The 23,521-nt window shown below is 34.4% G+C and overlaps 1 protein-coding gene across 1 annotated transcript; it reads left to right on the top strand.

Moving 5' to 3' along the window:
• The first annotated feature begins 503 nt into the window (after positions 1 to 503).
• Positions 504 to 23,041, top strand: LOC120625946 (multiple inositol polyphosphate phosphatase 1-like). The gene is made up of 9 exons (XM_039893221.1): positions 504 to 864; positions 3,342 to 3,763; positions 4,480 to 4,578; positions 5,603 to 6,060; positions 6,750 to 6,871; positions 13,926 to 13,945; positions 19,816 to 19,914; positions 20,590 to 21,047; positions 22,777 to 23,041. Exons 1-9 carry the CDS (start codon positions 696 to 698, stop codon positions 22,925 to 22,927), a joined length of 1,998 nt encoding a protein of 665 aa, XP_039749155.1. The 5' UTR covers positions 504 to 695; the 3' UTR covers positions 22,928 to 23,041.
• The last annotated feature ends 480 nt before the right edge of the window (positions 23,042 to 23,521 follow it).

The raw sequence follows: 23,521 nt of genomic DNA, 5'->3' as shown, positions 1-23,521 counted from the left end.
GAATCGGTCCCACAGCCTTGGACTCAGAAAGCAGGATCACAGCCCGCTGTGCCAATCGTCCTTCAAAAAAGTGAACCTACCTTTACGGACGGCTTTAAAACATTGAACGTTAACAATTTTAGTCCCATCAGACAATTGTGGCACCCTAATAGATAAACAATGTGTCATATACATTATAACACGATGTAAGTAGGTATTGTAATTTCTCTATGCTCTTATTTGCATTCCGACACGTGTATTTGTCAATCAAGAGCTTAATTACGCAAATCAAGTAGGTCAAGTATATAGAACCGTAGGCATTTATATCGAAATTTTACGTTAATTATCTAACTAATTAAAGTAACAATGGCAGTTAAAGTAGAACACAAGGTGCCGTGTTTTTATATATCGGATTCATTATTTTATTTGATTCCATTTTCTTTATCGTTGTTTGGTAAATCACTGATTCTGACAAAAACATTGAAATATAGTCGAATGTTATATTTAAATAAATGAATCGCATTATTTAAATATCTTATTTCAGGTAATACAGGCCGAGCAATAGACCAAAAATAGTTTGAAATTATAATAATCTCATTTGTTAAGTCAGTCTTGTGTGGGAAGTTGGAATCGGTCGGAGGTCGTGATAGTACCGGTCAGATAGCTAACATATCCGCCTAAGCTTCAGTGTTAATGATACACATTAAAAAAAAGTGATGAATTTAAAAATTAAATTCGTATTTCTAATTTTTCTTTATATTTTTACTACCGGGACATCTAAGAGTTGCTATTGGAACTCAGAATGTGTTTACAAGTATTTCTCAAGTAAAACACCTTACAATTCGGTGAGAGGTGATATTAGAGATTCCATAGTGAAACTAAAAGGTAAGTTTGAATTAATATATTTCTGAAGCGCGAAAGCGTTGACCTTGGCTTTGGTCTAAAGAGATTATTATTAATAGGTAATCTTCGAGACGGCTGAGTTAAATTTAATAGGCCGATCACTGGCAGTCACAGGACTTTGCTTTCGTTCTAAGCTTTTTTTATCGCCTGAATAGCCTGAATCGAAAATAACAATTTCTTACCCAAGCAGGATTGGTAATTTGCAAAGTGTATCCGGTATATTATGCAACTACTAGTATATAATATTATGATCCATACTAATATTAAAAATATAGAAGTTTATTTCCCTATCCCTCTTTCACGCAGCAACAGAGCAACAAATTGACGTAGTTTTTTGTATAAATACAGTAAATCGGCGGAAAGTGTTAGGCTACTTTTTCCGGCAAAAACTGCACGGTTGCTATGAGATACCTTTAAGTAATTCTGAAGAAAAACAAAACTTTTAATTCTAAAGTTACTTAGCGGTGTTCGATTAAATTTTAAATGAAATATAAATATAATAAAAATAAATAATTAAATTTTTAGTAGGTATAATAAAATGGTATAAGATTTTGGAACACACTATTAATACATTTAACACACACAGTATTAATACATTTACCTACTAATATTATACATGCAAAATCGACTTTGATTGATTGTACTTCTTTCGCGCATCAAGTTTCGCACTTTTAATAGCAGTAACCGAGCATTATGTATACCCGATATACCCACGCGGTCAGAGCTACTTCCAAATTAACAAAAAGATCCGTCGGGAACGACCTTACGATGGAATATATTTGTGTGATGAACATGAACGTTTTTCAGATTCACTAAACAGTTCTCAACAAATTATTGTGGTTACGTTACGTTTGGCATTTTATGAAAATAGATAGGAATTGTTCCAAATGGAACAAAACGCAAATACCTCTCACACACGCACAAAATTATTCACCAATTTTCGCGCGTCGATAATAATTTATTTGCTAGAATTGTGGGTCACAATAAGTTGTTTTACAATTTAAATACACTCCCACACTATCTACTGTACAGTGTGCAAATCTTTTCTGATTCTAAGGAATACGATTCAAAGTCAAAGAAAAAAAAATTAAATAATTATACTCAAATTTTAAATCAAATTGTCGTTTAAATCCGTTAACTCTTCGTTAACTCTCCTAAAGGTCTTGAGCGGCAAATTTTTATGGCACTCTGGCAGTTTATTATATAAAGTTATAGCCATGCAATAAGAATTTTTAAAAAAAGTGCCAGCCTCCGCGGCGGATGCGGATGCGATGTAGAGACCACTGTTTACATCTGATGTGACCTAGATACGTAAATCATTTATGTCAGTATCAACCCATTAATGAACCACTACAGGCCCCACAGCATGCCCGTCTTCTCTGAGAATGAGAAAGGTTTAGGCCGTAGCCCACAACGCTGGACAAGTGCTGATCGGTAGACTTTACACGTTTGATAACGTTATGAAAATTCTTAGGTATGCAGGAATTTGCACGTTGGTTTCTTTTACCCAGAAAATAAGCGAAATTATAATTGGTTAAATTAAGAACGACATAACGCTGAAAGTAAGAGGTGCGCGCCGAAGCCTTACCCACTGAGTTATACCGTTTACATAGAATTATCAAAGAGTATATATTTCTTGGGGCGGGGTATTTTTTATTAAAGCAATTTAAGTATCACTTGCTCACTTGATGCGGTGTGGTGACGGCAGATCAGAATACAGTTGTCGCCACCCCTCTTCTTCCCGCGGGGGTCGTACGAGGCGTTTAAGGGAATATAACGGAGAGCGGGCAGCAGCCTCTGTGCTACTTCTACTATCTACTGCGATCACTAATCCGCCTGCCCAGCGTGGTGATTATGGGCAAGTCTTCCAGAGTCAGGAGAGGCCTTTAGTCCAGCAGTGGAATGTAATAGTCAAATCACTTGCTTTAAACGGTGATGGAAAATATTGTGGAAATCTGCATGCCTGAGAGTTCTCCATAATGTTCTCAACGGCGTCTATCAATTCGCACTTGGCCAGCTTGGCCTAAACCTTTCTTATTTTGAAAGTGGGCCGGTAATGGGTTGATGTGATGATGATGCGTTTTAGTTTCATATCTTTTTTTCAATCTGAGACAAAACGATTTGTCTATCATTGTGAAATATTGATACGGCCGGTATTTTTGAAATAGTTATCAAGGATTTTAAGGTATTGTGTCTTGAGGTTTCTAGAATTCAAACCCATAATTTGAAAGCAGGGCACATGTCTCAAAATAAAAAAGCTTCTTAAATAAGTTTAAAACACTAATAATTACTATATTATATAAAAAGTATAACTTGCGTGCGCACACGTTTTTTAATTATAATAGACAACCTGCACTTGCAAGCGCAGTATTAATTCACTTAAAAAGAAGAAGTTTACTTAGTTGTTTACGAATTAAGTAATATTCTTGCATGAGTATGAAAATTTTCTTTTAACGTAGGATGCGAACCGGTCAGTGTTTGGGCTTTAATAAGACATGGCAAAAGAAGTCCCGGAATAGATTATGGAAGGAATATGTTAGAGGCTTTGGTGATAAGAGATTATGTTGTAACGAGTTTTAGTAATGGGAAAAGTTCGATGTGCAGTCAAGATGTTGAAAATTTACGTGATTGGGAAGTTGATACGGAGTTATTTGAAAACACACATGGTCTAACAGCCGAAGGCTATAAGGAAATGAAAGAAATTGGGAAAAGGATAAAGGAGGCGTTCAAAGAATTACTAACAAATCTTGAAGACGGGAGCTACACGTTGCGATCAGCTTATGGTGCTTGGATTGAAAATGGTGTCGATGGTTTCGTTAAAGGTATTTCAAGTATACCGTTGATGGTCGAGAAATCAAATCCTAAGTACGATATAATGGCGGTGAGTTAAAAAACATAATATTTTAAATTCATTATATGAAGGTTGATACAGCTGATTACGATACAACTTAATAAGAAACGCATTCCAGATTATACAATATTTTTAATTGCTTGCAATAATACCCAAAGGGCCCCCGTTCCTTGGCAATCCATTGCAGCCAACGATTCCACGCAAATTTCAACGATCCATCGCTTAAAAACTATCGTCCATACACGAGGCAATCGCCCTCTATGCCTCGTTTGAAACGGAACGAGGTATCATAGAAAGTTCTAGTAAAATGCCCCAGTAACATGTTTTGTGCAACAACTTGTACCAGAAGCTTGTGCATGAAGACTTTAGAAGATTTCTACATGGTTGTCATATTATGGTAATGACTCCTATCGTTAACTTAAAACTAAAGGTACGAAGGGTTCCAAGCCCGCCCTTGTCTAAGAAGAGCCCTAACATACTTAACCGGTCCTTTTTTGTTATCACCGTCTCACATTGTCATTTAAAACTATTTTAAAAGCAACTGGTTAGAGTAATCCTTTATTTTACATGAGATTTTAACTGGTCTATTAGGAGGCCTACCAACAAAAGCGTGCTGCCAAGCGATTTAGCGTTCCGTTACCATACCATGTAGTAACCGAGTTGAGGTTTATATTACTGTCACACCGAAAGTAGACGGCATATTTCATATTGCTGAAAAAAAAATCATACACATTACTTAATTTTAGCCATACGAAGCGTGCCCCAAGTATCTTGCAGGCGTGAAGCATAATCCAGGAACATACAAAGAAGCAGATATGTACCAAAGTACTCCGGAATTCAAAGCAGTAAGATTTCCATATTACATATCGAGTATACAGACATTGAAATAATATTTACAATGTTGCATCACCTGCATATAAATATTACCTACTAGATTAAGGATCGCGAGCAAAAATATATCGCTCACGGGGCCACAAATATATGGAGCTGTTAACCGCGTATTGACCGCGTTAACTAAAGGTCGTAACGTAATGTTCTAATGGCCACGCAGATACCTTTCTCGTGGAGGTAAACCGTAATTAGAATTTTTTCATTATCCGCTAAACTATGCGACCGGATAACATGCTGTAAAAGGAAAGGTTTATCGACATAAGATTATCTTATAATAAAAAGACTCTTTTTTGTAAGTATAATCTATGCCTAAAAATTTTGCCACATCATTTACGTAAAAAAAAATAGGAGAAAATTTATCATATTAAGTAGTTGTCTTACTTTTTCCTTTCATTAATTTCTTGCATATGTTTTGTTATATCTTAGAAAAAACGGTAATAGCATTAAAATCATTTCGAATTCGAAACTAAAGTAATCTAAGCGCGACTTTTTATTATTTCAAAGTTAAATTTGTTTTATGAATTTGTTTGTTGTTTTTATTGAATTGCTTGTTGTTTTTTTACTGTTATAAATTGAAGTTATATCCATAGTTAAAATAAAGGACCGTCGAAATGATTTTTAGTGACGCAAGCGAAATCGTAAAAGTATTTATTTAAACATGCAATTTTGATTCGGGCCCATGTAGACTTAATTAAACATCTGACATAACATTCACATGTTTCATATTTAATTACACTAATTAGTGATAGAATAATTAGTTCTTTCACTCCGGAACAATTGCCTTTTCGAACATTTGCCTTTTTGCCAATTTTCACACATTTACCTTTTCGCAATTTCTTGTTTATTTATTATTAAGTATCTATTTATACTGACCAAATTTACAAAAGGACCAACTGTCCGATATTTAATAATTCCGATATTTCTAATCTTTGATAGCGCGCCTTTTATACGTGTGTTTTAAAAATGTCATTTCTGCAGATAAAGGAAAGAATTAAAAATCTTACTGGCGTACAATACCCTTTGACGGATATGAATGTAACATCACTGTACGATTTGTGTCGTTATACTTGGTCACCAATTAACAACAATAGGAGTCCGTGGTGCGCTCTGTTCACCAACGAAGACCTTTACGCGTTAGAGTACTATGGAGATCTCAGACATTACTACAGAAATGGTTACGGTACGCCAATGCCTAAGAAATTTGGACAAATACCCATGGCAGATTTGTACAAGACATTCGTAAATGCTAAAGCTGGTAACCATAGAAAATTAACAACGTACTTTTCACATGCAACGATGATGGATATGGTGTACAATGCTCTTGAATGGTTTAAAGACGAAATCCCCTTGAGAAGTGTGTATAGAGATCCAAATAGGAAATGGAGATCGACTATGACATCGCCTTTTGCTGGGAATCTAATAGCTGTATTAACTAGGTTCGTTTCATTCAAAGTTAATTTATAATTTTTGATCCGTTCATATATACATTTTTTATTGCATTCATAAACTTAAAAGTTAAGCTACCAGGAACGCGTTCTGCTCAAAGAAGAAGCTTCTAATTCTTCATTTTGGGATCACTGCCTAGTTAGACTTTAGAGCATTAATAATAATTATTATTTAGGGTTGTTACTTACGTAAATAATTACCTAGGTAATACCCAATCGTTTTTATCGTGAACATACTATGTTCTTCGTACCTATCGTAAACATACTTTTTAAGGGGTTTAAATAAGCTTAAGTTTAATATAAATGAGGTAAATATAGTCTCTAGCTTTGCCAAACAGTTAGGAAGTAAGGCCGGTGCCTTTAATATCTGATGGACAAAAATCGTCATCGTGGTTTTAGTGAATTTGCTGACTGCCATGCCGTTTAGTGTTTAGAACGTTCAACTTCCGGTCACGAGGTCCTGAGTTCGATTCCCAGGTTAAACAAGTAATTATAGCCAATAATAACCTGGAATATAATAATCTAGTATGTGATAATAATTGCTACACTCTTGCTAAAAAACCCTTTTTTATATTATTATAAAAGAAAACAAAATATGATGAGCTTAAAAATTTAAGAGTCGTTTCAGTTCTTATCAGTATTTAAATCAATTAATATAAACCACAAAAACATTGTTTCAGATGTATAATAGACAACAGAGAAGATTACAAGGTTGTATTTTATACAAATGAACAACCAGCTACCTGGATGTGCGATAACGGAGTGTGCTCATGGCACGAGTTTGAAAATAAATTCATGGCATATTTAAATACAACAATAGATTTCTGCTTTACATGAATCATTTACATCGAGAGTTCATAAAATTACAATATATTAAATATTCATTTTTTTAATTCCTATCAACATATCTCAATAATTACAACACAGGTGGGCAGGAAGAGCGTGCCTGAATTGTTGGCAGCTTCGGCCTCTCTAGGGGGTCGGGGGTGTTAGTTCGACCCCACCGGCTCTGCGAAACTGCTATGTGTTTTGAAAATTAATATGTTGGATAGAGCAGGTGTTACTTTTCAGAACCCTATGATATTATATGAACGCTAAGCTTATAACCGCGAAAACAGGTAAATCTGTGTGGTGCAATTCATAATTTCATCTATCTATACTCTGTACAAAACAGATCTTCCAAAATGTACTGTTTCGTTTAGGTGATTTTGGCTTTACAATGATTATTAAATAGCCAAACAAATTGCTAAACTTTTGCTTTGGCAGATTATAGCAAATTAAGCTTAATGTTCATAATAAAAGTAAATATTTAAAAAGAACCGTTAATCCTTTTTAAACCTCTTTTTTTGTCAAGTCGTATGACTTGATACCTATTATAGATAATTTTTTTCTAAGTAGATATTCGGACCCGTCGCATTCGAGAAATGGATCATTTTCCCCTGTAGGAAAACGTACAAAACTTTAGTTTCCCCAGACAAGTTGATGACACAGAAGCTGACTCAATCATATCATCAAATCAAAGTGAAATAAATTGTTCATAAACTCATGCTGTCATTCGTCCCTGTTGTAAAACATAAGAGAATATTCGAGAGATTTAAAGCTTCACTGTGTTATACTCAACCCTTTGTATCACTATTTCGTGAATCCCTAAGAAACTTAAAAGTAAGCTTATTCTAGAATAATTTTGAAATAAACTATATTGCTACCATTTTGGTTTCATTTATTGTTTTATTGCAGGTATGATTTATGATCTAAAGATGCCTAAGCACACAGAAATTGATGGTCCTGCAAATTCGGTTCTTTACAAATTTTTTAACTAGAATAAATTGACTAATCTAAGCATGTCCACTCCCTTCCATTGCGTAAGTGGAAAGGATAGAAATTCTTTAAATAGGACTATGTTTTACCCGCGGTTTTACCTACGTAAATAAGTTACTAAAAGGTTATTATAAGGTTATTACTAAAAGTAGTTTTTTACATTAAAAAATATATAAAGTATTTTTTTTTGTCCAAATCGACCACTAAAAGAGTAAAGAGGCGTATGAAGTAGGTATATATTATGGAAGCCTGGTTTAACGCCATAATTCGCATCTAATTTTAAATTAAAAATGCATATTTCAACTTTTTTTTAGATATTACTTCTTAGGTGTGGTAAAGTAGGGGATGCATGTATATGTTGCATTTTGTTATTACTATCTCTAAAAACCTAAAATTAAGAAAAACAGGTTTCTTTTAAAGCCTATACATAAGTTAAGATGATATTTTATCGAAATCTATCCCTAAAGGGGTAAAACAGTGGTTGAAAGTTGGTATGACAATGCTATGTTTTTGGAGTTCACCTAAATTATATTAAATCCGTTAATATTATGATTACTATGGGCCACTAAGGATGCACGTACAACAGAAAAGAACATTTTGAATGTGGAAACCAGCCTAGTAGATAAAGGAACAGAGAGTTATGACTTAAGACTTATGTTCAAATTAGGACAGGAGCATACGGGATAAACGGATTCTTTGACACTTCGCTTATTATAAATGCCTTCGCTTACTATAAATGCCTACGCTTACTATAACTGCCAGAATGCGTCTTACTGTCTATTCGTAGATACCGTATAAACTACCGAACTAGCTTTCTTTTTGGAGAAGGGCATAGACACCAACGGGGGTCTTTTCAAGCTCACGGGAAATCAGGAATTTTACGCTGTCGAAGTCGCGAATATACGCTTAAGTCACCCTGAGGTGCACTTGCTCAATACTAATATTCTTTATTTAGATGCTTTTAAGAGTATTTAAAAAATGTTTGCTTTTATTCATAGGATGTAGATAAAAAAACTTGATATGATGTGTTTCTGCCTCATTGTGACCTGTTAACGGATAAATCATGGAACTGATGCTGAGGTTCTGCTGGAGATAGGCGTAGGCGGTCTCGAATCCTCTTCTAATTTCAGGGCAAATCAAAATTAGGTGCAACGCAAACATCGCGCGCCACAGCTAGAAATTTTGAACAATAAAAATAAATATTATTCATTCAATCATGATAATTTCATATACTTATTTGAAACCTGGTAATACAGCCAATACATACATACATGGAAGTCAAGAAATAAATTATATCACTCAGTACCAACTTACATTTCACATTCATAATAATTCCATCACAAGTAAAAATGTTTAAACCCAATGAACTGGCCATGTGTAAGCAGGGGTAGGTATATTATAAAACTTTTGACTGCTGGTTCAAATTGGATTTTTTTTGTGTTGGATAGTTTATTTATCTGCTTAAGGCTGTATTGTTATATAGCTTGGTAACTGGTTAAATAGCTACCACGACCACGCTACTCGATAAGAAATCAGCAGAAAGTATCCTTTTTGTGAGATTCCGATGCGTGCGATGTATAAACCGTAAAGTTACGCCAAAACGACAGAAGTAAGTAAGTATTACGGAATTGTTCCTCTATAAAATTCTGTAAAACAGTTCGCGACAACATATGAATATCTTTTAAGGTTGACTAATACACGAACGAAGTCGCGTCTATCGTTTTGTATAAAATACCAGGTACTTTCTAATACCTTTGTTTACAATAATAATGAAAAAAAACCGACTTTGTTACAACTAAAAAGCAAGAAATAAATATTTTCTTCAACATTTTTAAGTCGGTGCCAAGTAAAATGTAGAAAGTTACTATGTATATAAAAAGAAGGTACACAATAATATAGTTAACTTTTCTTTACTACAAGTTAACCCTTGACTGCAATCTTACCTGGTGGTGATCATGAAGTCTACTATCGTAGTTGGTAAACCTATAAGGGGTATCTATACACAGCTATATTAAACCCATACCCCTTCTCGATTACTACGCGTCTTCGTACCTGCACGCTAAGTCTGAATCTCTCTATCAGTAGGGTAATACCTAGCCACGGCCGAAGCGTCAAACCGGACCAGACCAGAGAAAATTTAGAAATTATATTTCCATATAATTGGAGGACGTTTTTAAGCTTCTGGTTTGGAACGGGCTTGGCATCAACATTAACGGCGGTGACATCACTCAACTTCGGTTTGCCGATGATGTATTCATAATGGCAGAGACTCTGGGAGACCTTAATGCGATGCTCAATGACCTCAGCAGAGTTTCTAACAGGTGGCCTTCGTATGTACGAGTACATATACCTAGGACACACGATCCAGTTAGGTAGGTCCAATTTCGAGAAAGAGGTAAACCGCCGAATTTAACTCGGATGGGCAGCGTTCTGTAAACTTCGTGACATCTTCTCGTCTAATTAAAGTCTTCGAACATTGCGTGTTGCCAGTTATGACTTACGGATCCGAGACACGGTCGCTAACTATGGGCCTTATAAGAAGGCTCAAAGTCACTCAGCGGGCGATGGAGAGAGCTATGCTAAGAGTATCCTGATCAAATCAGAAATGAGGAGATTCGTAGAAGAACTAGACCGACATAGCTCAGCGAGTCGCGAAGCTGTGGCAATGGGCGGGGCACATAGCTCGGAGAACCGATGGACGTTGGAGTCTTAAGGTGCTGGAATAGCGACCCCGCGACCGGTAAACGCAGCGTAGGTCGGCCCCCAACGAGGTAGACAGATGACATCAGGTGAGTAGCTGGGAGCTGCTGGAGGCAAGCGGCCCAGGACAGTGTATTGCGGAACTCCCTACAAAAGACCTATGTCCAGCAGTGGACGTCAATTGGTTGAGATGATGATATTTCCATATTGCCCCTTCCTAGGATCGAATCCGGAACACCCACTTATAATAGAGGTCTTCAAAACTTCTAACATTGATGAACAATTCGGTCTGCAAATTATTTGAATACTGACGCAATTTAAACTAGAAATTTTAATAGCTATGGATGGTACTTTGATGACCACTCATACTTGTAGTGTAAGCACAATTGTTACTTATAGACTACAGCACGATACCTACAAATAGCCTCACAAGATAGTATGTGTTCTGTCCGATCCTTTATTAAAAACCGAATTACCTTTGGTTGTCATGATATTAATTCAAAAAATAGTAGTAGTACCGCTTTATGCGACAGAGTTCGTCCGGGGAAGAACTACAGCCAAGCAGCATTGTAGCATTACTGTGTGAAGAGCGTGGTTGCCGGTGTAATTACAGGCGCATGACGCTTAACACCTACGGCTCAGGTTGATAGACACTGGGTGACAATTTGTAAAACTTTTTCCTCGTATACCCTGAGAAGTGTTGCTTTGTCTAAAGGCAATGGTTTACCACGACATACTCGTACTAGAAACTACAACAATAATGTACCAAAAAATACCGTACAAAATCTTTGCAGTTACCGCAAAAGGAACCTACTGAAGTCAGCATAATATATACAGCTTCACAGTAGCATGCATGGGGTTTTTGACCACGGGAGGCATAAAAGGCAGTAGGATGGCGTAAAATGGAAAAATCCTCCACAAATACGAGTTAACGGGTTTTGGTTTGGCAGTGCTTTAGTGCGTCGATTTATTTAGCTTGCCCTGTTAGTTGGATCAAATGTTGTAGTCTAAATGTTACACACATTTAGTTCTTATCACAATACAATTTAATATATTCAGTATCATTGTAAATCCAATATAACTATTGAATGATGGACTAAATTTTGATTCACATTTCCCTGAATGTGATTATCTCATGAAAGGGTAGTAGACTTGATTATTCGTATTGTAAACTATGAAGAATATGCAAAATAAGACACCCAACAATTTTAAGTTAAAAATATGTAATCCGGTATTCATTACATATCTTTAAAATAAGTAAGCGGTTCTATGGAAAATAAAATAAAGATAATGTATTAAAAATTTACTTCGATTTTATTTTTGTCTGACCGATCCCCTTCATTGATGAGGATAATTGTATGATGACTGGTACCAAGGAATCATAAAATATCAAGATACTCAACATACAATACGCTCATTTAATTAGCATCTTGAATAGATAAATGGTGTACCTATTTGATTTGATTTGGACATAAATTTATTGTAAAAACAACACTGGTAAACAATTTTTCCAATATACAAAAAATTTGAACGGTTGCGTCAGCAGACGACATTGTGTAGGCGAGCGTGAATAGAAGAATAACAAACATTAAAGTATGAATTTCTTGCTCATACCCACGCTTTGCTTCAATCATAAGAAGGCATGCACACTTAATTTTTCACGCTACGTAAAAATTAAAAGCGTCTCGCTTCCATTGTGTGCATATGGAGCACGGAACATTGATTTATACAGCGGATTCAAGGGAAATATTACTCGCGTAAGACGATATTGCGTGGGAACAAGAATGCTCGTAGATGTATATTTCTTATGCGCAGAAAGAAAATAATAAGTTGGTATTATTAGAATCCCTCATTTTTAATCATTCGTAATAATTTTACAAAAAAGTGCATAATAAGATGATATGTACAAAACGTAAAATTAACGTAAGAGATAGTTACATGGTGTTAACAGGTTAAATTTTTATTTCTATCGACTTTTCCGTAACAATACAAGCAACTATTACGTAGTTAAACGTACAAAAAATTCTTCGTCAGTTTAAAAACCATTTTTAGTATTGGTAAGTAAACGGATGCCAGCTTCACTATATTAAAAGTATTATATTGATGGTTGCTATAAAATGTCATTGTTAGAGTTCAAAAATATTTACCGACGTTATACGATAAATTATTATTTACGAATATAATTTATTTTAATATATTTTATACAAATAAACTGTATGATATTAAATGCGCAAAAACACACTCATATTTAGTCCATTTCAATAGGTCAGAACCTCAATATGAGTATTTTTTATGGATGAATCAAACTCGGACGAAGTCGCGAGGAACCGCTAGTATATGATAAAGAGGACAACGTAAAAATCATAACCGAACAGCGCTCTAGTTCTGTCCCATAGGAGCTGTGCATTTAGCCAATAACTGCCCTTAATATAATCTACTCCTTTAAATCTAAATTTATTCTATCTCGCAGCAAAATTCACATCATTTCGTTTCCATTTCTGCGTTATTAAAGGACAAACCACTTTAATTTAGGCAGTATGTCACTTACTCACGGATGCTTTTAAAGATAGTATTATTTGATGATTTATTTTATTGATTTATATTTGGAGCTTCAATCACATATTTTGTATTCGTGTAATTTATAAAAAACGGCCAAACTGCAGTGTCCAGTGGGCTATTATTAATACTTATAACAAATGGATTGTAAAACGTAAGTTTGTTTTTTTTTATACCAATCGAGATTTTAAAGGTTGATACACCCACTTGTTACACCTTTTTTTGCAAACCAGTTCCAATGATGTCCTAAGCAATGCATGTTATATTTGAATCTTTCAGTCTATACCTAACTTTTATACTGGGAACATTCTAAAGTTAATAATTACTTTAATTCAGTCAATTATGAAAAAGTTCTTAGTATTCATATTCCTGTGTATAAATGACGCTACATCAAACTATTGCTATTGGAATACTGGATGTCCATACAAATATTTATCTACCGAAACACCATATAATTCTGTGAGAGGGGATATCAGAGATTCCGTTATTAAATTGACAGGTCAGTTACATATTGATTACCAATAAAAACCTATAGATTGTTAATTTGTTCGCAATTAACGATATATAAAATAGTATTAATACCTAAACCAGCAGCTGTTGGTTAATGTTTAATATAACTAATGGTCGGCCCTTAGGTAAGGTGCTCAAGATATATCTTTATGATAAAAGAATATGCAAAATATCACGTCAATCCATCGCTCTGTTAGCAAATCACAAACCTACTATATATATAAATAATGATTCAATTTATAATTGTTAAAAATATATAATTGTAAGTGTACTTTCCACAGGATGTGAGCCAGTGAGCATATGGGGCATCTACCGCCATGGCAAGCGAAAGCCCAGCGCTATGTTTAGTGAAAAAATGAAAGAAGCGATATCCACTAAAAAATATATTATAGACAGCTACGAAAAAGGACACAGTTCACTTTGTGCTCAAGACATTGAAAACCTACGGAAGTGGGAACCGGATTACAAGTTTTACGATGGAGTACGAGACATTATGGAGGAAGGTCGACAGGAAATGATTGGTGCCTCAAAAAGGTTGAAGGAAGCATTCCCAGTCCTATTGAGAGACCTCCCAAAAGGCAGCTATACATTTAGATCAGGCCAGGGCTTGTGGATTGAGAGAAGCATGGAGGCTTTTGTTTCAGGCTTTGGTAAGCCAAGTTTAGTCATCGATGATGTGAAACCCAATCAAGATGTGATCAATGTAAGTTTAATTGGCTCATTTTTTATCACAATATTATATTCTTCTAACACTTGGATAGTAACTTGGATCTTAATACCTTTAAAACGCGTAATTCGAGATTTTACAGACGCGTGTTTTTTTTTTTTTTATAACCTTACTTGTGTTTTTTTGTATGCTGAATTCTTAGTTGAACAGGGTAATACAGTCTCTTATTTTATACTACTAAAGAGATTTATGGGCGATATGAAAACATTAAAATTAATTATTTATAGCTGAAGTAAGAGATATGTACCAAAATATTCGCTTCCTGTTATTATAATATTATGTACGTTGATTTTGTTCGCACCCTTGAACACGCGCGTGCTAAAAAAATATAGAGAATGGAAGGCCCAGGTATTCAGATATTCACTTCAATACCAACAATGTTCAGGATGGCACTTAATCTTTCATTAATTAACAGTATTATTGAAGCTAAATACCTAGTTTCTTATATTAAAGTATTCATTTTATAAAAGACATCATTAAAGCCCACCAACCTGCTTTAGAGCAGTGTTGTGGGTCTGTACTCTATAAACCTGACTTCCCAAGGAGTGAAATAAAACAACTAGACTGACTCTAATACTGTATATTAGGCTTCTCTATAATTCATATTACTTATTACCTTCAAATGACTCTACTACCAGTTCGGAATGCTGTCTTCGGCAGAGAAGACCACTGGCAAGAAACTCTACCGTTGCTCTTTTATTCAATCAATTAAAACAAGACTTATAAACACAATTACAACATTATCATATGTTATAACGCTAGGCCCTTTGATACAAGACATATAAGACAGGTCAAACATAACTACTATTATCACTTATAACATCAGGACTTTTGAAACAAATTGTTTGTATAGAGCAACGTATGCTACATAAGCTATCTGTATGAAATAATGCTAGGGCACCATATATGATACCTGAATAACCCAAAGGATATAAGAGATATACTTATCTGATGCTACATCAGGTACAACCATAGTACCAACAACTTTTAACAACTTATCTCAACTCCATCACCAGTATATACGACTCTTGTTTTGCCACAACAATATTTCGTTAAGTATGTCGTTTCCATTATAAATCATCTATTCCCAATTTGTAACGTTCTATCCACAATACTTTACTTAATCTTCTATTCTCAATTCATTAATTTAAATCCGTCCTCCCTTTTCTTTTGCCGCCAATCTAACTTGTCAAACTCGCGTCTCCCGCCATAGATCCTATACTTTTATTTGACAGTCTACTAAAGTCCATTATTCTATTTTCAATACATTATCAATGAGTATACAAACTATGATTTGTTGATATATTTAATATAATCATCGGGTTTATCATAGATAAAGTGCTATAATTCCCTATTTCCTAACACGGCCATTCTGACAAGTACTTCGTTCTCGAAGTACATAGGGTTATTCTTTTTTAGGTATATGTTTTGTATCATAAGTCCTTAGGTACATAGAATATCCCAACAAGTACATAATCTTATGTACACCTCTATAACGTTAGTTTAAATGGTATATAAGCACAAATATCATCAAATCAGTTACATTCTGTATACACTTTTATCAATAAACTGTAAACAATATTATATCAAAAGATAGGCATAATCAAAACATTAATAATTAAAGTGAAAGAGACCAAAAAAAAAAAAATTTCTTTAAAATTCCACACCATTTAACATATTACAACAATATAATACTTCTAATAAAGTAAAATGATTAATTTTCAACAATGTAAATCATAAATACTCATTTTCATTTATCTTGTACATTTTAACATGTACAATCACAATCCAAATATTTCCATCTCAATATAAATCTCAAACAATTTATCCTTTTGCCTCTAGTCCAACTTTATCAAAATATCCACATAGGTAATTGTATTTCCCATCAATTCTGTCATTAACATTGTTAGTCTCATTTAGTCACAGATGCAATCGGTACAGTCTAATAGTCAAACCAATATATACCAAAACACCAACACCCACTGGTGATATCAACAACATCATCACTCTCAAGTGATATCAATAACATCATCACCCACTGGTGATATCCACATCATCATCACTCTCAAGTGATATCAATAACATCATCACCCACTGGTGATATTCATATTTTTTCCACTGTCCAAGTCAAGTAATATATAAGATAAATATAAATAAATTAATATAAAAACGCTACGATGGAATTATTTCTATTAGTTTACATCTTTTTTTTTTTTATCATCTCATCATAAAAGCCAAAGTATATTCAATGTTTGTTCAATTGTTATTTCTATTATTCAATGTTTTATTTCAATCTAAACATCAATTAAACCACCTGTTTAACAGAATCATTTATCATACAAGGACTATTAAAATTTCAAATAGAAATTGAAAATTTAAACAACTGTAGACCTAAGTATAATATAATTATTTATAATGCAACTAATATATTTTCCTTTGCAGCAGCAACATTAATTTAGTTTATATTTGTATTTATTCTTAGATAATTTTAAGAACTTCTCTAACCATCATACTGAAAGATTACTAACCTAACCCATAACATTTAAGCTGACTCCCAATTATTTTCTTCGCACAATCCAACATAGACACTAAACTATTTCATTTAGCTATTCAGTAGTCATTTTCCCTATATGTATTGTTCTTATACATAATCATATTCTATTCTATTCTACCAACAAATTTTTTTTTTTTTTTGTTTTTTTTTTTGTTTTGTTTTTTGTGTATTCTTTTATATGTTCTGAATAATTTACATAATCTCTCCTATCTCGGCTTTCCTGACAAGTACTTCGATCTCGAAGTACATAGAAAAGTTCCTAAATAAAAGTTAACAGCTCGGCTAACCTGACTAGTTGCTCAATATAAACTTGAAATCTTGTATGTAATAAATAAGAATCAAAAGAGAAATCTATTTCACATTCCGTTCGGCTAACCTGACCAGTTAATTTATTTTAACCTGGACAGACTAATAATAAAACTTAGCACAAATTCCATTTGGCTAACCTTATTAATTAAATAAAACTTGATAATTCAAATTAATCAAACTTATCACACATTCTGTTTGGCTAACTTGACTAGTTGGTTTATAACAAACAAAACAAATATAAATCAAATTTATTTTTGACTCCAAGTAAAAAAGAGCCACTAGGCCATACCAGTTTCAAATAATAAGTACTATCTTTGCAAAGTAGAAACAACAAAAATAAAAAAATAAAAATATCACATCAATTGGTTCTCCGGACCACATATCCTTGTATAGAATTTCAACAAGCATGGTGCTTTGTCTCCAGAGTGTTTCTGTTTCAGCACATAGCAGCAAAAAGTTGAGGCATCATCATAAACATCAAACTCTTTACTATGTCCACATTTCACAGGATGGTTCTAAAAAAAAGTAAATCTGCATTAGAGAAAGGCATAAATTGGACATGAATAGGATCCCACTTCTGATGCTAAAAAAATATAGAGAATGGAAGGCCCAGGTATTCAGATATTCACTTCAATACCAACAATGTTCAGGATGGCACTTAATCTTTCATTAATTAACAGTATTATTGAAGCTAAATACCTAGTTTCTTATATTAAAGTATTCATTTTATAAAAGACATCATTAAAGCCCACCAACCTGCTTTAGAGCAGTGTTGTGGGTCTGTACTCTATAAACCTGACTTCCCAAGGAGTGAAATAAAACAACTAGACTGACTCTAATACTGTATATTAGGCTTCTCTATAATTCATATTACTTATTACCTTCAAATGACTCTACTACCAGTTCGGAATGCTGTCTTCGGCAGAGAAGACCACTGGCAAGAAACTCTACCGTTGCTCTTTTATTCAATCAATTAAAACAAGACTTATAAACACAATTACAACATTATCATATGTTATAACGCTAGGCCCTTTGATACAAGACATATAAGACAGGTCAAACATAACTACTATTATCACTTATAACATCAGGACTTTTGAAACAAATTGTTTGTATAGAGCAACGTATGCTACATAAGCTATCTGTATGAAATAATGCTAGGGCACCATATATGATACCTGAATAACCCAAAGGATATAAGAGATATACTTATCTGATGCTACATCAGGTACAACCATAGTACCAACAACTTTTAACAACTTATCTCAACTCCATCACCAGTATATACGACTCTTGTTTTGCCACAACAATATTTCGTTAAGTATGTCGTTTCCATTATAAATCATCTATTCCCAATTTGTAACGTTCTATCCACAATACTTTACTTAATCTTCTATTCTCAATTCATTAATTTAAATCCGTCCTCCCTTTTCTTTTGCCGCCAATCTAACTTGTCAAACTCGCGTCTCCCGCCATAGATCCTATACTTTTATTTGACAGTCTACTAAAGTCCATTATTCTATTTTCAATACATTATCAATGAGTATACAAACTATGATTTGTTGATATATTTAATATAATCATCGGGTTTATCATAGATAAAGTGCTATAATTCCCTATTTCCTAACACGCGCGCACCGCTAGATCACAAAAAAAGACAACGCTCCATTTTCCTCTTGAACTTATATGTTTTCGCTGCGTGGTGAATTATTGGCAAAAAAAGACGAATGCAAGTAGGAAAGAACTAATGCCATCGCTGGAAGTATAAATTGGGAGCAGGAAATGCGAGTGGCCGTAGAGAAATACCGGCAAGTCACACATCTATTCGAAAGTTGAGTTTGCTTGTTCTGCGCAAGTGTGTCGTAAAACTTGCATTATTCATGCACTCAGCTCTTTAATCACCTACATGAGCGTACCCCTGGTTTAGTGGGGGCAAGTCTGATTTTTTAGTCAGATTGTCCGCGGCTGTTTTGTGTTTTTTTTTTGAGGGCCCTATAGCCGATTCTGAAGCCAGAACTGTATATTTTTTTCATTTTTGTTTGTCTGTCTGTCTGTCTGTCTGTCTGTCCGTCTGTCTGTATTGTGGCAACCATGGATTTTCTAAAAGAGTTCATACATTGTCTGTGAGTATCTGGGTGTTTATTAGTATTTTATAAGTATTTATGTATATAATTCATAAAAATATTCATCAGTTATCTTAGTACCCAATACACCGGCAACGATTAATTTGGGGCTACATGGCTATGTCGTACAATATTAATGTATTTACATCCAAATTGGGCTACTGGTTGCTGTCACCGACTGTTGGAGAGAAAATCCTAACATGCATAGTAAAACGAGTCGTTTATTTTGCACGTTATATTAGGTTTTCTTGAAACTAATGGTTTATAGAACATATACTGTTTAACGGAATGAACAGAATGAACAATTAATTAAATTATAAATGGCTAAATTTAATTCTGCTATAATTTTCAAATATGCTTTTTAAGATCGTTACAGGTTTTTATTTGTTATCTACCAATAAAATTTTATGAACTTTAAAAATAAACTTTGTTATGAACTTATGTTTTAGCCTTACGCGAACTGTGATTATTACCAGCAGAATGTGAGGAATAGTCCAAAATCCTCCGCAGAATCTAATAGATACCTTACCCATCCCGAGTATCTGGCGGTAAGTTAAACTTGCAGTTACTATTTTTAAAAAGAAAACAAAGGAACTAACTAGAAAGATTTATTTTTCTAGTAAAGAACACTATATATATTTCAGAAACCTACATACGATTTATTTCTGTGCCTGTAGAAATAATCTGATAAAAGCCTTAGTATAAGGCTTTTATCAGATTATTTCTGATTTGATACTATGCAAACATTGGATATATTTTGAATATATTATAGTCCGAAAAAATTCAGAAGATTTTATTTGCAGGATAAATCAAAAAGTTAACGAAAGTAGCCACAAGAGTAGCGCTAAAGCAACGTTAACAGACCTGTCAATTTAGTTTGGTTCAAGATTTATGAATAACCGTAGGTTACCTTTTCAAAAATTGCCGATGTTCACCCCCGTGTCTCACAGGGCACTTTTAGCCGTCTGGCGCAAAGCCCCGTCAACACGCAATGACGCAATTGGAGCAACGTGGTGGGAATATGCTCTATAACCCACTCTACTGTAAGGACCTAGTGTTCCTACCTACTTATTACAGTTATCCTACATGCTACTTTAGTGGCGCGTTACTAATGTTTGTACATCGACTTAACTTCTAGATGCTCATGTATGATGCAACGTGTAAAAACTGTACACCGAATAATTATTATTAAACACAGACTTTGTTGTATTCTTGTTTCACAGGCAAAAGACAGGATACACCGTAGGAGCGGTATAGAATATAGCCTCACTGATGAAAACATAACAGCGTTATATGACTTGTGCCGCTACGACTGGAATGCAGTTGAATATAAAATTAGTCCCTGGTGCGCAATTTTTACCAAGGACGACTTAGAAGTTCTCGAATATGTACAAGATTTGAATCATTATTACAGAAACAGTTACGGTACACCCGTGAACGAAGTTTTTGGTAAAGTTCCATTAGGAGACCTATTCACAAACTTTGAAAGTGTTACAAAAGGCGGAGGAAAGAAAATTGTCGCTTATGTGACTCATTCTACGATGTTGGATCAAATATACATGACCTTGGGGCTCTTCAAAGACAGCGTCCCGTTAACTGGTGCAAATCGGGATCGGGATAGGAAATGGAGGACCAGCAAGATATCTACATTTGGTGTGAATTTTGTCGCTGTTCTTAATAGGTAATTATTTTGTTATCATCATCATCATATCAACCCATTACCCCCCCCATTAGGCCCCCTAAGGGATGCGGATTTCGTTCCAAAATGAGAAGGGCTTAAACCGTAGTCCACCGCGCTGGCCCAGTGTTTTTTGACGGCCGATTGGCCCAGTGGGTAGCGACCGTTCTTTATCCGTGGGTTCGGTTCCCACAACTGGATTTTTTTTTTGTGTAATGAACATTAATAATTTTAAGTGTCTAGGTGTATAATATAAGTACTTATGTATGTTATTCATAAAAATATTCTTTAGTTATCTTAGTACCCATAACACATGCTACGCTTACTTTGGGGCTAGATGGCGATGTGTGTATTGTTTATTTATTTATTTATGTATTTTACAGTAGTGCTGACTGCACACGCCTCTGAGAATATTATAGAGAACTCTCAGGCATGCAGGTTTCTCATTTAGGCGTATAATATAGTATAAATAGGTATTTTAACTGCTTAAAACGCATATAACTTGTAAAAGTTGGAGGTGTGTGCTTGGATTTGAACTCGGCCCTCAAAAGTGTAGCCGAAGGTAATTACTAGGATATCACCGCAGTTATAAGTCGGATGTCAATTATTGGCCTACTCTCGCGGTCAAAGTTCTATCGATCTCAATAATGGGAGAAGGGGCCTGATACCAACAGTTAGTTGTTAGGCTATTCTGATAATGAAGGTGGAAATTTTTTGGAGATGGAGCAAGTGCAATATCCTACTATGAAATGAGATTTAATTGTTTTTTCTGTACCAGCTACAATGAATTTAAATTAGTCAACATTTGAAGTAAGTTAGCGTTATATGACAGACGCTTCGAACATACCTAGTTTTTGGAAACTCACTGACCTCGATGAACGCATTATTATTATACAGTATAGTAAATTTCTGGTTGAGTGACATTCATTTATTTAGTGAGTGTGCGGTGTGGTGACGGCACATCAGAATACAGTTGCCGTCACCCCTCCTCTTCCCACGAGTGTCTGTCGTCTGAGAGAAAATAATGGAGAAAGAGCGTCCTCTGGGCTAATATAACCATTTACTTGAATCACCAACCCATTTGCCCAATGTGGTGATTTAAGGCATATCCTCCCGTTCGGAGTCCTCAAGTCCAGCAGTGGACTATTAAAGGCTATTGATGATTATATCCGTTGATCCCGTTGAGTTGATCTCAACTTGTTCCGAACCCGTTCAGGGTGCCCTTCCATAAGCAAAGTCACGTGACAAGGAGCAAAACAGATAACAAAAAGGTCACATATATAAGTTTATTATTAATGATTACCCCAGACTGGTTTCGAACTATTCCAGCGTAGTGTCTAATATATTTAAATCATGATAAATATCAATAACAGCGTCAGTTAAAGATTATAAATATATCAAAAAAAATGTTCAATAATACTATTATTAAATCTACGTAGTTTATAAAGTGAAAAAAGGAAAAGTTAGTCATGACCATATTTATGACTAAATGGTTATCCGTTGTACATAGTTTATATTTGAACAAACAAAAAAATGCAACAATTACCTTTAACGCTCATTAAGGTATTTTATAATTATTAAAATTTTAGAATTAAATAATAAATATTTTCTGAATATTTTGGTAATGTTAAACTTTCTGAAACCGTTAAGAAACGTTTCAACTGGCAACGTTCTGAAATCGAATTCTGTAATGTCAAGCTTTTAAGCACTAAAACTTCTATTTTGTTTACAGATGCGATAAACAGGGCTCAAAGGAGTACAACGTTGTGTTCTACTTAAACGAGGAGCCGATAAGATCGATATGCGAAGAGGGTGTTTGTTCCTGGGAGAACTTCGATACCAAACTACGACAATATGTTAACACTACCATTGACTTTTGCTAAATTTTAAAAAATAATACTTAGTCACTATTTGTCTACGTGTACGTGACTAAGTATTTAATACGTAAGCTTTTTATTACCAGAAAGAGATATATTTTTTAAATTTAAATGCACAACCCCGAGATTTATTACACACTATTTTATATATTGTATACATTTTTGTTTTATACATTATTTTACTTGGTGGATTAAGGTTTTTTATTCCCGTAGGAACTCTCTTATTTTCCGGAGCATATGCCATTCCAGATTCAGCCAAATCGGTTCAATCTTTGCGACGTGATTGAGAAACAAACATACAAACTTTCTCCTTTATAATATTCTAGCTTCTGCCCGCGATTTAGGTCCAAAGCATCGCCCGCTAACAATTTTTAATCTTACCAGGGGAACTGTTTCAGAGATCTGTATAAAAAGTACATGTCCTTTTCCATAGCATAGGTGACATGCATACCAAATTTCAAAGCTGTTTGCCCGCGGCTTAGCTCGTAAACAAATTTAAATTTTCATTTAAAGTACATTAATGATTAGGGCCTTCTTTAATTATTTTTTATGACCTTTATATTAAATAAATCAGGCGAGGCGCACAGAAATATAGTGCGA

This window comes from Pararge aegeria, chromosome 8 (genome assembly GCF_905163445.1).
Source record: "Pararge aegeria chromosome 8, ilParAegt1.1, whole genome shotgun sequence".
NCBI classification, from domain to species: domain Eukaryota; kingdom Metazoa; phylum Arthropoda; class Insecta; order Lepidoptera; family Nymphalidae; genus Pararge; species Pararge aegeria.
The sequence above is the reverse complement of the archived record's forward strand: the minus strand, read 5'-3'. Positions and strand labels throughout refer to the sequence as shown.